Here is a 15,881-nt window from a genome sequence, read left to right as displayed (position 1 = left end):
ACAGCACCTTCTCCCAATCACTCTCAGAATCATCCAGATGTTCATTTGCAAACTTCAGATGGGCCTGTACATGTGCCTTCTTGAGCAGGGGGACCTTGCGGGCACTGCAGGATTTTAATCCATTACGGCATAATGTGTTACCAATGGTTTTCTTGGTGACTGTGGTCCCAGCTGCCTTGAGATCATTAACAAGTTCCCCCCGTGTAGTTTTCGGCTGAGCTCTCACCTTCCTCAGGATCAAGGATACCCCACGAGGTGAGATTTTGCATGGAGCCCCAGATCAATGTCGATTGACAGTCATTTTGTATGTCTTCCATTTTCTTACTATTGCGCCAACAGTTGTCTCCTTCTCACCCAGCGTCTTACTTATGGTTTTGTAGCCCATTCCAGCCTTGTGCAGGTCTATGATCTTGTCCCTGACATCCCTAGAAAGCTCTTTGGTCTTGCCCATGTTGTAGAGGTTAGAGTCAGACTGATTAATTGAGTCTGTGGACAGGAGTCTTTTATACAGGTGACCATGTAAGACAGCTGTCTTTAATGCAGGCACCAAGTTGATTTGGAGCATGTAACTGGTCTGGAGGAGGCTGAGCTCTTAATGGTTGGTAGGGGATCAAATACTTATTTCTCTGTGCACAATGCAAATAAATATATATAATTTTGACAATGTGATTTTCTTTTTTTTTTTTATATAATCTATCTCTCACTGGTAAAATTAACCTAGCCTAAAAATTCTAGACTGTTCATGTCTTTGACAGTGGGCAAACTTACAAAATCAGCAAGGGATCAAATACTTATTTCCTTCACTGTATGTGTATATATATATATATAACAATAGCAAAATATTACAAAGCCAAAATAACACAATGGTCCTCAGTGAAGAATATATGCTAATCATTCTAGTATATGGGGCCTACTTGCAATACCAGACACAGCCCGTTGACAAGAGTGGTGCTGTTTCTGGGGGGGGGCAGACTTTTTCCTAATCCTGGACAACCCCTTTAAGTATGTATTATGGTCACATGTTAAATGCACTACAGATTTATTATGGATATTGAATACCACTCAATGCAACAAATTAATATGGGAACTTTCCTATACACTGAACTACTTCTAATGTTAATAATTATGGTCTTGTGAAAAGTACTTGTATTTATCTTATTTTAAACACTTTATTTCTATTTTAGCTCAAAATCAGATCTAAACCCCATTGAAGATCAGGTGACAGATACCCCTTCATTGAAGTATTTCGACCATATGCCATCCACATCATCCTTCCCTGAAGAGCCTGATGATGAAATGCTGCCACCGCACCTCCTTCTACCAGACAGTATTAGTCAATTAGAAGAGTTTGGAAAACAGAACAACTGGCACAGGAAACACCATAGAAACCAACGCAGGCGGCAATTTAATGACCTCTGGGTCAGGATGGATGACAGGTTTGTAACGCTTCTGCATTCCATTAAACGGGGAAGTCAATGCAGCAAAGTTTTGACATCCAAGTTCATTCTTCATGAATCTGTATATCCTCAGAGATTTCTCATGTTTTTGGAAATGGTCTCATATTCAGTGTAGAAGTCTTAATTTTTACAATACAGATGATACTGCTGCATACAATGAAGGAAGTTTCGTAGAAGGGGTAGCACCTTGAGGGAGTTGTGGTTGAGGAAGATGTTCTCGTGAGAGACCACCAAAGGAGGCAAATGATATTCTTGAATGTGTTGTGGACACTTCGGTGGGTGGGCATAAATCTCCTGTCAGAGACCATGGGATGTCAGGAATAGGTTGTTGATACAAGTCTACCAATCTAACTTGAATTGTTGATGAAGTAATAGATATTGTCTTAAGACTCAATATGGAAGTGTTTTGTTAAAATAAAGAAGGATGCAAAAGTTTTGATAAAACGTAGAAGTTTCCTCCTTCATTTAGTGGGATTCGGTGAAGTGTCAACATAATTCTTAAAAGATGCGGGTGAAAACATTCTTAAATTTACTGTTTATGATGGACACTTGGTAGACCGTCATCTACATGGCATATCTGCAGGGTTTTCTTTAAAATATTTGTATACTATGCACCTACTAATATACAAACTTTTATGTATATATGAAAAATTAGAGGGTGAGTAGATTTTGATTGGGATAAAAACTTGAATTTGGTATTTTGAATGAGGTCCCCGAATGCTTCAGGGATCATTTGGTTAATGTTGTGATCATAGTTTGACCCATAGTGGGTCTACTGTGGATGGTTTAATCTTTGGCTTTAGTGACCAGGATCGATCGACAAGGAAGAAAGAATTAGGAATCACTGTCCTGGTACTTGTAAATGTACATTTTGACCATATCCTTTGAGGGCCTGATCAGACAGGTGGACAGATCTTGACCAGTTCTGTTGCAGTCGAGTTGTACAGTTGGAAGATGACCTCATACATAGCTGAATAGGGGCTACCTGTGGTCATACAGTAAATAAAATAGAGATACTTATGCAACTAAGGCGGAGAGGGTAGCTCCGGGTCAGTTTGGCTTCATAGGATCTGCAACCACAATAGATGGTATGTTTTCTAAGTGCAAGTTCCTCTTGTGGTGGTGGCCAATTTGACCCCCATCCTCCAAGTTTGCGCCTACTAGCCACAATTGATGTTATGCTTTAAAGCGATCCTTCGAGGTCAGTTGTTGATGATGTAATTTCATCAAGTGTTCACCATCAGCTATGAAATTGAAGATTGCATGGGCACTTTAAGAAGAACTTTGATCTATATTATTAACTTTGCTTTCGTTAGTGTTTTTGAAAATACTTCTGCCACCTTTATTATAAAGTAATCTCTAATTGAAGTCTTAGAAATTGACTTCTTGGCTCTTGAGATAACTTGTGCCTCTGTTATGTCATTTAATCACACCATGTTTTTTACTTCATTGAAAATATCTAAATGTTGCCATTACAACTAAACATTTAATTTCCTCTGACTGCATCTGAAAGGTAAATGTTCCTGTATGAATCAGATCTGTTTCCATAACATAGAGATGGAATGCGATACCTTTTCATTAACATAGGAAAATAATTTCCTCTTGAAAGCCAGACGGCACGACTCTAACCGGGAGTTTGCGGTGAGCTCATTCCTTGCCATATGGCGGATTTGACGCTTTACATTTTCAACATCAACTTTTTCAAAATCTGGCTAAGATGCTTTAGTCCTTAAAGAAAAAGTATTATGCGAGTTGCTTTGCACATTCTTGTGTTAGGAATAGGATTTAACATGTTTCTGACTCAAGAAAGAAGTGACAATGATATAAAATAGTATATTTCCTGTACAAAGAAAGAAGAATTTCATATAGCTGCTTATTGTGAAGTTTGAAGTTTATAAACTAAATTCCCTTCCTTATGTACATGACCATATAAAAAATCTGTACCAATCTGCACTTTGTACAGATGCGCTAACGGAACGCGTGGAATTCCGTTTGGTACCGTATATATTTGACCATATGTTTCCGCATGGTATTCCATACAGGTTCTATATGACATCTATATACCTCCCTATAAGCCATAGACATTGTTCTGTACAGGTACCGTATGGGTTCCAAAGTCTTTACAAACTAGTTTGTAGTTTATGGGAGGAAAATGATACTTGTACTGTATGCGTACATAGTTTTTTACCTAAATCCATTAAAATAAAATTCCGTGGGGGAAAATCGGCACAAATATGGCATCTAATGGAGTTTTTCCACATTATTTTTTTCACATAGCAGCACACAGAGTGCGTCCAAGAAAAACTCGGAATGCGCAAATGCCGTCACATGGAGCATGTATACCGCCATAGCATAACATTACCAATGTATTACAGCTCCTGGAACTGGTGCAGAACTGTGAGGATATGTTCAACTAGGGCGGAACCAAATTGTGGTGCCGTTTTTCAGCCAGAATTTATTTTGCGGAAAACGGCACATAAAAAAAAACAAACCTCTATACTTACCCGTAGCCGTGGCGAGGCATCCCTTTGATTGGCTACAGCAGTCACATGGGATGAAATGTCCTTGGAGGTCGGCCTGGACACAGGAGCATAGATATGTGGGTAAGTATAGACTTTTTTTTTCTGAGTTGCGATTTTGTGGTGGAATCGCAGCTTTTCCACCGCAAAAATCGCAACAGAAAACCAGTGATTCCGCAGTATAAATGGACATGCTGCGGATCAAAGAATAATGAATCGCAGGTCAATTTATGAACGCTTTTTTTTTGGTGGTTTTTTTTTACGCAGCGTGTGGATGAGATTTGTTCAAATCTCATCTACATTATTTCTACTGTAATACGCTGTGGATTTTCTGCAATGAAATCCGTTGCGGAAAATCCACGGTATTTATGCTACGTGTGAACCCGACCTAATGGACAACACCCAATTATATGCATGAGCCTTTTTAAGGAAACGGCAGAATACCACGGAACCCATTTAATGTGAACAGTTGTGTGGTCAATATGTTTGCTTTGCCTTAGTGCTGTTTTGGTATACTTTCTATGATAACATATATATATATACAGGGTGAGTCAAAATTCTGGAATCACCTAATATCTGTACAATATTAGATCAATGGGTGCTATTCTTGTCCTAGAAGCCGCCATCTTGAATACGAGTTAAAACATTTTAAATAAAAAGGAGGCGATACATTTTTCTACACCGTATTTTTCTTTAGAGCATAAGGTTACATCTTTTATATCACGCCAGTAGCTTTTTGTTTTACAGATCAGATGTTTTCGTTCTTCATATTTAATGAATTATACCACTAGGATTCATCTGTCAAACTCTCGACAATCTTTTGCCATGTTATGTAACAAATTCTGATCTTTTGACTCTTTTTCTTCTCATAACAAAACTTCCTCTCATCATATAATCTATTTATCAGATGAGAACTACGATGAGGGTAATAGTTTCCATTTGGCAAAAGTGCTTTCAGCTATAGTTTTTTTTTTGAAGTCCAACATTTTCCTTTTTAGTATTACAGTGGAAAATCCTTGCAAAATAGTTTCTATCATCATCTTTTTCTGCAATTTTTCTGATTTGCCCCCACTTTAGATGGCAACTGAACTCACTGAGAGTCATAGAAGCCCACGTGTTAGAGATCAGATGGAAAAAATATAAACACATGTAAGCCAAGCAAAGCACCAAGAACGTACAGTACGAGAGTTAAAAACACAAATGGTACAAAGTGAAATTATGAATAGTCCAAAGAAAAACTCTGTGACCTATCATGTAAATCAGGAAAGACCCAATAGGTAGAAATGTCAACCCCAACCATGAATACATGCACGTCAGCCCTTCCACCCTAGCAATTAAATTAAATGTGTATGTCCCATTCAGATTTCCATAAAATTTTTATGAGTCCCATTCATTACTATGCAATGACCCCAACATATTAAGGTCACACACACCTTTGCAAATAATGGGACCAAACTATTAATCATTGGGTAGTACGAATGTCTCAAACCACTTCTACCTTCCGTTGTTGCCATACCTCTAGACAGGGAAGCCCAGCACATGTCCAAATTGTCCATAGCGAAGAGGAACAAGTCCAATCATAGTTGAGGTGCCCCTCTTTAAATGCTTTTTCTGTGGGTGTCTTGTCAGTGTTGTCTTTAGGACTTTGAGTGACCAAGATACTAGGGAAGCGGTTCATTCATAAGTTGAATACGTTGAATGAAGTTGAGTCATTTGAGACCATTTCTACTTCATCGTCATAGTTACATAATAGTTGCCTATTCAACTCAATCATGGATAAATGCCTTTTTTGGTTTCAGGGGTGGCAGTACTCTAGGCTAACTTTTAATTCTGATATGTCTGCTGAAATAAAACACCACAGCCTTATTAGATAGTATAATTATATTAGTACCTGCAGTCTTTTTCACGTTGCTATAGAGTTAATACCTGTATACTAGTGCCAAATGAGGGCAACATGGCGACCAACGTGTGTGGCCAAGTTGTACAATTGTTGACTGATCTTGGTAATTGTCTGGATTAATGGTGGTATTATCAACTGGCCATCTAAGACTCTCTACTTGAACACCTCAAGAGAACTACTTATAATATATAAAAGTTCACCTTTCAAAAAATATTAAGACCTCATGTTCCATGTCAGCGGCACTTGCAAATAATGTAAACCCGGAAACCATTGCATTTCCTTAGGGGATCACAGGAAGAAACCTTCTCTCCTCAAAACGGAAGACACATAGCAATTACATGTGCAATTAGTTTTCTTGTGTTGTGCCATGGCAGCTGTGTGTTGACAAGTCTGGTTAGCTCTCGCTTGGCCTGTCTGGTGCAGTATAAATAATGTCTGCCCGTGTTTGCACCGCAGCCATTCCTGTACTCCAGATGATCAGCACCTCCTAGATGTCCTTAATTAACCCCTTTTTCACAGGGGACACAACTCTGTTTATTTATACAATAGGCATTGTCCAGTCAGTAGTTTTTTTTTTCTGTTGTCCAAAATTGTTTGTCCAGAGTAAACAGATATTGTAACGTCATGTAGACAAGAGCTGCTTTGTTATGGGTGAGACAAAGTTTACAGCATTTTTTGGAACCTCCATTCCAAAAATTAACATATGTCAAAATATAAGTCCATAGAATGTTTAACATATACGTTCACACCCTGTAATGTATACGATGTGAAACAATGTTACTATCTTTCTGATATCATATAAGTAGGAGGGAGGACTCTATAGCAAAGTCAAAATATTAAAAAGTAGAAGAAATCCACGGCACAAGCCTATACATCCATACTACCTTTGTTTGCCTGCCGCAACATTAAATGAATATTCTACTGAATGGTGAGTGGCGTGGATTTTCTCTACTGTTTACTATTAGGGTATGTTCACATGCACTGTTTTCAGATGTAATTCGGGCATTTTACGCCTCGAATTACACCTAAAAAAATGGCTCCATTACGCCTACAAACATCCGCCCATTGCTTTCAATGGGTTTTACGGTGTTCTGTTCCCACGAGGTGTAATTTTACGTGTTGCTGTCACAAGACGGCGCGTAAAAAGACACCCGCGTCAAAGAGGTGCATGTCACTTCTTGGGACGTTTTTGGAGCCGTTTTTCATTGACTCCATTGAAAAACAGCTCCAATAACGTCCGTAAAATACGCCGCGAAAAACGCGAGTTGTTAAAAAACGTCTGGAAACAGCTCCGTAATTTCAGATGTATTTTGCTACTTAGTGTGAACATACCCTTATATCTGTGCTTGTCTAATCACACCGCTGAGCACCACCTGTTGTGGATTAAATTGAACCCATTTAGACCTATGTTGTCCTCTGATTATTGAGTCTTGTAGTGCTCCAAGAGCCAAAGCAGTGGCAATCTTTTTCTCACTTTGAACATTTGCAAAGTCAAAATATGGTGACATTAATCTGTCAATCACCAACTTTGACCTGCGAAAACCCAATTCTGCCCCCATCTCATTGTCCAACATTAGCAGGGGCTGTGTAGTTCCTTGAATCAGATACAGAAGTGGAGACCTAGTTCCAAAATACCTTTTACTAAAGAGGCAATTTTGGAATTGGGGATCTGAGCTTGGGGTCCAATGCAGTTTGATTCCAGAGCTCCACAGCTCCTGTAGCAGCTACATATCCGTGCCTGTTTATTTTAGGGGGGCAATACGTATTAGTCTAACTTCAGCAATCGGTATCGGCAGACCATCTAATGTGTATTAGATGTTCAGCCATTGTTTGTTCAGCAGATGTCGAGGGGGAGAAAAATTTGGGCATGTTGAATTTCAAAATGCGCATTAGAAGTGTCTGGCCGCACCTTAATACACCTCTCCCTGTTGAGAACAGATGCACGCTTGGCTGAACTGAGTGTGCATGAGTGTTCGACTATCAGCTATTGAAGGTGTATGGTCACCTTTAGGTTGGCCATGCATGACAAGATTAGATAGTCTGATCTCCCAAATAAATTCACTTGATAACACATACATAGATTTTCCAACATGTTCAAAAAGTTTTTTGCGCTCATACCCCGAGGAGATGGTTTCCAGCCATGTCTTTGGTGATATCTATGAAGTCCATCTAGAATAGTAGGTCTAGGTATTAGAAGGGTTCTTTCTGCTTGTTGGTGTCCATGATGCATCAGTCCATTTTGTTTCCCACGCATCTACCATCTCTGAGAGGATGGGTTCTTTACTAACCAGATATCTACCATGGGCTTGCAGTAATCCATATTGTCCTCTGTGGTCATATCCTATACAGTTATGTCCCAAGCTACAGAACATCCTTTTTGTTGTAATGCTGTAGACCATAGGAGACCAGATGGATTATTGGCTTGAAGTCTACTTAGTAAAGAACCTATTAAAGGAAGTTGATACCATTTCATAGCAAGTATTGAATTGTTTCCTTAGATACTTTAATTTCTTGTTCCCTCTATTGACTTTCCACACATTTTTCAGCGATTATGGATACACGCAATTTTTTTTTTTGTGTGACTATAATTAAATAGTTCCCTGTATGATCTGGAAACTGTTGATAGAAAACCCATGCAACAGTTCAGTACAATCTCCTTGTAAATCCATTGCTCTGGGATGTTTGAGTAATGTTGAGCGTTTGTTATAGAGAAGATACTTTGCTCATAATCTTGTTTTGAATCCTGCCCAAGACCACCCAAACAATTTGTCCTAGCAAATCAGACTTGCTTTTAGCTATGTAATGTGAATTGCCTTTTTTTTGGCATTTAATAATGTCCAGGGTTCTCATTAGTATGACATGGTCCTGATCCTGGGGGACTAGTTTAAACATAATTGCATCTCTTTTCCAGGACGGAGAGACATCTTTAAGTGATTATACATGGATTACAGTGGGTTGAAGAATTTCTAATAAAAAAGATAATGTATCAATATGTAGTTAAATCGATTTGACACATTGAAAAGAACATTTAGAAAGATTTGTCTAAAGTAATATAGAAGTCGTGTTAAACCTAGTCCAAATTACATTTAAAGTACAGGTTCACCTCAGACATTTGTACTTTTTTTGGCTGTTTAAAATGTAGAGTGAACTTTAAAAATGATATTATCAGTTTATATATGGATAGAATCTACACGAAACATAGAATAACTTGCTTTGATTTTGGGAGGGGTTGACAACGTGTTGACAGACACCCCTCTAACATATCGCTCTACTGTACTGAATTCTTAGCTTTTCCTATATCAGGTTTAGGTGTAAAGACTAGTGAAAACTAAACTTCCCACAACTTAAATGATCACACAAAGTTCTGTGCAGACTCTGAACAAGAAGGGAATGCTTGAGCTTACTAGCTAAGAACATTGTAAATGTACAGTAATTATGGGAGAAAATGAACTATGATTGTATTTGAGACTCAGGAACAGTGCAAACGTCAGAAAATTTGTCATGTCCTATAGCCTACAGAGTCGTAACTGGGCTTTCCTTCACCTGGGGCAAAGATTCAGTTTGCTACCCAAGCCCTGCATCTAAATACCCAAAGCAGACTGGCTTGTTGGCTGACCCACCCCAGCAATCGGTAACATGCCCCTCTAGCCCCCTTAGCTATGCCCCGGTGTATATATGCATATCATTCATTTTACTAATCACAAATCCGTACAACGCCACCCTGGGTCTTTACACTCACCAGTTTGCGTTCCCATAACGTGCATATTGCAATGTATAGCACTACTGACAATTTATACTATAAATTCGCAATATGTTTGCAGTTTTTAGCATTACTCGGATATCTCATCTCTAAATGAACACGTTCCTGTCTTGTATATGGAGAGTGAACATGCTGGCCACCATTTATATGGTGAGATGAGTGTCACGGGGCACAAAGATTTAAGTACAGATATTAAGTTGATTTACATATTATAAGGTGCGAGAAACCATTTTTATTATGTCTTTATTAGAAGCAACGCAAATTTAAATCTTTTCTATGGAAAAACCAAACTGAAGCAGTCTGCCAGGAATCATATTCTAAGCTTAGAACGGGCAATAAATTCGACGTAAATCAGGCAGACATACAAAATAAACAGAGAATAAAACAAGAATATGGATGTAAATGCAAAGCATAAAACTACACGGTCCTGTAACGCTTCCCATTTTCAGTGGTAAATTCCAACATTCCTGGACCTGACTCCTTATGTGCCACTTAAATGCCGTTGTGTGCCGTTGCAGAGCCTATGTCTGCCCAGGGACAAAAACCAAGTAACAGCAGCCGGATTTAGTTCAAGTTACTGTATTTGCCACCTACTGTCTGCTCACAGCTGGCTTTTCCAGTTTTAATAAATGAGAGACCTGGAAGAGGACACTGCATAAATATACATTTATATTACCACTGGGGGTGAGCGAATCTTTTCCGGATCCGTGTTTCGACAATTCACGAGCCATGAGGGAACATTGGTGAATTTCCAAATCCATTTCTATTTTATGGACCAGCAAATTGGGTAAATCGGCAAAATAGGTGACTCGATTTGCTCTTCCTTAACCACTAGAGATACAGTTGGCATTCATGGAAACCTTTGTACCCTATGAATGGACCCATCACATATTTTGCCACGATCCATGTCAGCACCTACCAAGAGCATCTCTGTACTGGGCCCCAGTAGTAGATTAAATCCTTCCACATCCATCTTGAACCTTTGTGTAGAATCTCAGTACCTATCTATTGAATTTGCTGTCATGCTGTATAAGGGTCTATATATGAAATATTCTCTTCTTGTATGTTACAGTAGGCCCTGAGAAGCAAAGGGACCTGGTCGCAATTGCAAGCTATATGGCAATTGCAACCTGTGCACTGGGTGGTCATGTTCTTCCCTCCCTTTAACTCAAGGTACCACTTTAAAGGTAGTTCTATATGCCCCCCCCTTTCCTTAACGATAAGGCGACATTTTGAGACAATGGAGCTTTATATGGATAACTTACACCCGCCAGTCTACAAGTTATAGGAGGCTTTTAGATTTTTTTTTTCCATCCATATCTATTAAAGTTTAAAACATTCTAGAGGGCTGAAACAATGGCCTCCACATTTTAATTACAATTTGGAAATTACTATAAAGCTATTTTGAGGAATACATGAACCATCCATAAGGACCATTAAATATCCCCCATGGCTACCTCAACCTTCTTTGTGGTAAATATCTGACAACAGTCCAGGAAAATATTATAGCAATGCTATGGAAATGGCTATTGAATATTTTCTATAAAATAGTAATAGAAAGTCTCAAGGTTTGTGAGAGGGTAATTTATACCTCGGGATGAAAGAAAACACCTTTCAGCAATTACAGTCCTGGACGTTCTAGTACAGTTGCATAGCACTTCTTTAAATACTGGGTCTGCCAAACCAAGTGTGGGCTTCTGGTCCTAGAAGTAAAGTATGTGCATTTCGTTAGCTCGCATTCACAAACACTGATCATTACTGGATCCGTGGTTTTCAATGGAAAATGAGAAGTAGCACTAAAAATAGTATATAATAGAAAACCTTTATTATCCTTATTAGATTGTTAGTGATGCTTTTCTCCACCTGAGGGCAAAGATTCAGCTCAATGCCCTAGCACTCTATCTAAATATTCTGGTCAAGGTAGAGAAGCTTGCTTGATGACTCCCCATGGCATCCAGCACAGGGGCACTTGCCCCGATAGCCCCATAGTTAGTTACACTCTGGTTCTATTTCATGCTAAACAGTAACGTATGATAACCTTCAATAGAGGAGTTTCCAGTAGAAAATTAAGATTTACACCAACCACATCCCTTTGTCTACCTCACCGAAGGTAGTGCTTCATTAATTGGTTATAATTACCCCCAAAAAATCTCAACTTAATATATTAGAAATCAGGAAGGTAAAATAGTCTTCAGCATAAATATATTTAGACAAAATTCTTTCCTCCCAGAGCATTATGGCTCTCCATTTGTCCATACTGCATGCTCTGCGTAAAATGCAGAAATGGGATGGTACAGGGCAATGGTCCCCAACCAGTGACATGGGTGCCACATGTGGCTAGCAATCCCTGGCTTTGTAGCTCACCATAGGTTATGGCCATATGCACTTATTACAATATGACATCCTCACTGACAATATGGCAGACATATAACTCCTTATCCTTAAACAGTGCCAATTTGCATGGTATAATATCAATGTGTCAAATTTCATACTAATTTCTCAACGTTTAATTTTATTTTTCGTTGCTTATTTTTAAATGCATGTTCCTTCCGACCACCCCTCAAAGTTGAACGTGGCCACCCACAAGGTACTAAAGGTTGGGGATCCCTGGTATGGGGCATATAGACAGAGTTTGTCTAGTCGAAACGAATACCGTAAAGAGAAACTAACCAAAATGAAAAATGAATACTACCCACCTCCAACTATACTTACTTTTTGCAAAGTAGGACCCTTCTCAAAAGTGAGTTGATATGACTTCTTTCCTATAGTCTTGAAGTAGGGATCACGACTCCACATCCTGTGCGTGCTACTAACATTTTTGATGTTCCTCTTATTAGACTGTCTAGAACATTGATGTACATGGGAACGCCATCCTTGGCCTCAACGCTTTATTGTATGCAATATCTAGGTTCATTCATCTGACCATATGAGAAACCTGGCTCCCTTATGCCACCTTGCCTTTTCAGATCTTCTCACCCTTATTGTAAAAGTGTGGTCAATGTCTCGTAGTTAAAACAACCAATTGAAAAACCCTACTGTATATTGAACTTATGTAGTCAGCAGTAGAGGTACTGAACTACCATTAGAGCTTAGAGGTCCACGACATATTATAATACTTTCATACCAGTATATAGCTGGGTCACTAACTTTTGTAAGGTTTTTTATTCAATATTCCATTCCCAAATAAATGTAATAATAGCATTTAACTTGGGAGTTGTAATTTGTTTCGGCCATGGCATGCAGTGAAGGGACGGCACTGAGGAGAAGTTTAAAACCACAGAACTTACCCAATAATGCAGAGAAACATACACTCCTATTCAAGTCACATCGGGAGGCACATAGAAGTTATGGACCACCCTGTTTGTAAAAGTTATTTTTTCCAGCAAATGTGAGTAAATTGAAGGTTTGGCGAGAAAATTTATACAGAGGACTTTGGCGGCAAGAATATAAATGGAAGGTAACTGATACCTAGCCCAAAACCCAATACAGTCTAAATCCGGCCTTGATAGACTTTCCAGTAAGACTTTCGAGACGTGCCCTGTTAAGTTTTGTATACATTTCTCCACTAATAATGTTTAATTGGTTTCTTGTAAATTCAGAACAATATACCATACAGATGAACTATTCAAGGGTTGCGATGTGTAATAAATCATTAAAGGAAAAACATACGCCATTCATAAGTGTTTATTTCCTCTTTATTTAAAAACTAATGTTTGGTTAAATGTAAGGATCTGACTGTTTCTAAAGCAACTCAAATTTCAAGTAGAAATTTTTTTTTTTTCTAATAAACAAATTATGATGTAACATTGGGAAAACCATTTTATCAATTCTAAATTGCAAACATAGAATTGGTGTGCTTCAAAGAGTTGAAGGGAAAAGAAGAAGTGACCAACATCAAAAAAAGGAGCCAAAAACAAGATCAATGGAGTCATAAAAAGCCTAAACGTCCGAAGAAGAGGACAGGACATTGTAGAGTAGTTCAAAATATGATGGACTTGAGTTTAAGCCAAGTTGATGGCACTGAAAAGGGATTTCACACATTCGACATTCATCTCATATCTTCAGAAAACCCACCAATCAAGAGAATTGGGCACCCCAGACCTCTGTTCCGCCAGGTGAGCTAGGCGCCAGCCGCTGCATACCAGTGAGCGGAAAAGTTGCTGCACATGCACATAGCTCGTAGCTTTCTAATATTAAATATGTCTTTTCATTAAGACTAGGACTCCATGGTGACTTTTTGTAGCTCGACTTTCCAATTTTTACTATCAAGCAACTGAGTAAACTCCTGTGGACAGTAGCTGTCACTCCACCCAGAATGGAAAGTGGCTCATCACTAGTCAACCCCTATGATTCCCATGCTAGGAAGGCTTAATAAATTATTATTTTTCTTTAAAAAAAGTAAAAAAACAAATTTGTGGATAACCCTTTACTCCTTTTACAGCCAATGCCCTTGCACATTCTTTTATTCCTGCCATGTACATTAGCAGACCTTGAAATTTTTATTTTTTATTCATTTTTTTGTGTGGATTTACGTGCCAGGGAACTGGCCTGCTTTCATCAGGAAATCCAACTTGAAATAAAATGGAAAAATAGTTGGGAAATTTGAAAATACAAGAATGATTGTATATGTAATGGTGATGGCGTAAAAACAGCAAACATGGTCCAGCTACTAGAGTTCAGACTTGGCATAGAAATCAAACGTTCCCAGTTGTAAATCTACCACAAGCTCAAAAATGTTCCTGTATTTTTGGTAGTGAACCAGCCGTCATTTTTTTGTTTTAGTGATACAACTGGAATTCTATTACAATAGCAGATACAGGAATGCACTATCACAGAACACTTTTTCGAATACAATTTCCGAGTGTACCTCCACTATTATCGCAATATAACATTAGTGAGGGTCTACGTACTGGTCCCAATGATCGCTGAAATGAGAGGGCTTTTGTCACCATGCACCTTTGACATTTAGCTCAGATATTCCCATATCTCCATGGTATGTTGCCGGGATTTTTTTCTTGTGAGTTCCCTACCCCAGAGGCACTGTCTAAGGTTATGACCCTTTGCAATGTATTCTAGTGGCCGAATTACTATATGTAATTTTGATCCACCTACGAGGTCCGAGTTTCTCAACACTGTTGATCTACATTGTATTACGTGAGACCCCTTGCCCCTCTGGCATTACCTGAAGATTATTTGATGTAGAAATTCCTGGTTGACTGTAGTTCTGTTATAAATGAGAAGATCCATGAAGACATAACCTTTTTTGCTTTTGTAATGCCCCTTTCTGCACATAGTTCAGTCCTCCTGGGGATGTTTCTAATTATTTCTGGCATGTCTTTGTTGGCGTTTTATTTTTTATTTGATTGTATGAGTAATATATATCCTGACAGTTGTGTTGGTTATGTATGCCCTTTGATGAGTACACATCTGCTACTTGTCGTGCTATTGGGTGCTTAGTTGCAGCACTTTATAGTTGAGTGTACTCAATGTGCATACAATATTACTTATAACCTCTTTGTTCTTCAGGAGTCTGCCGCCTCGCACATCATAAGGCTTCTATGCAATATCCCGTTTTTATTTACATATCTTTCCACGTAAAAGCAATACGTGCTAAATGAATTGATTTCGAACTGTATGTGTTTACTAGTGGACATTTTTTAGGGATAATAACTTTATTTTATAGTCAGAATGGAACTGGCATAAGCAGCAAAGTTTATTATTTCATATTTTCCAATACCTTAACATAGCTGACTACTGCTGCCCATCTCCAGGGACTTTAAATAATGGCATCTTGAAGAAATCCATGAAGGGTTAAAGGGGTTCTCCGCTTTGGACAATCACTACTTGTTAGAACTGTCCCTTGATAATAAGCTGATCACAAGGCAACATCCCAGCGATCAGCTGTAATCTGTAAGGAATGCTGTCAGTAAGTGTTCAATTATCCTGCAGCACCACCACAGGAGAAATTAAGCATTACACAGTGACCTATTCAAGTTAATGATTTGTCTTTGTAATGCAGGACAGGACAGGTCCTCCAAAGCAAGAGACACTCATTGTAACCGCTTTCCCCTCTGGCCAAGAGATGAGGGTCCTGGACAGGCGACCCCTCTCTTTTAACTCAGAATTCTCTAATAGGTTGTATGAAAATAATTTTTCTAAACTGGACAATCCTTTTTTAAATGAAAGGACCATAGAACCCCCCCAAATTGCTCTTAGAAAATAAGCTTTGCCACTTCATAGTCATA

The 15,881-nt window shown here is 38.7% G+C and overlaps 2 protein-coding genes across 2 annotated transcripts in view; both read left to right on the top strand.

Annotated features, from left to right (window-relative positions):
- The window catches only part of LOC142657685 (calcium-activated chloride channel regulator 1-like), a 1,094,600-nt gene that overhangs the window by 311,437 nt on the left and 767,282 nt on the right, over positions 1-15,881 (top strand). The gene's annotated exons all lie outside the window — the stretch shown is intronic.
- TRABD2B (TraB domain containing 2B) overlaps positions 1-15,881 on the top strand; it is a 208,279-nt gene that overhangs the window by 180,397 nt on the left and 12,001 nt on the right. Inside the window, exon 6 of the mRNA XM_075832962.1 lies at positions 1,185-1,436. Within this exon, the coding sequence (XP_075689077.1) occupies positions 1,185-1,436 (252 nt within the window). The remainder of the gene's footprint in view (positions 1-1,184; positions 1,437-15,881) is intronic.

The sequence above is a fragment of the Rhinoderma darwinii genome, chromosome 7 (genome assembly GCF_050947455.1).
Source record: "Rhinoderma darwinii isolate aRhiDar2 chromosome 7, aRhiDar2.hap1, whole genome shotgun sequence".
Lineage (NCBI taxonomy): Eukaryota > Metazoa > Chordata > Amphibia > Anura > Rhinodermatidae > Rhinoderma > Rhinoderma darwinii.
Note: the sequence above shows the minus strand (reverse complement) of the source record. Positions and strands in the feature narration are given on the sequence as shown.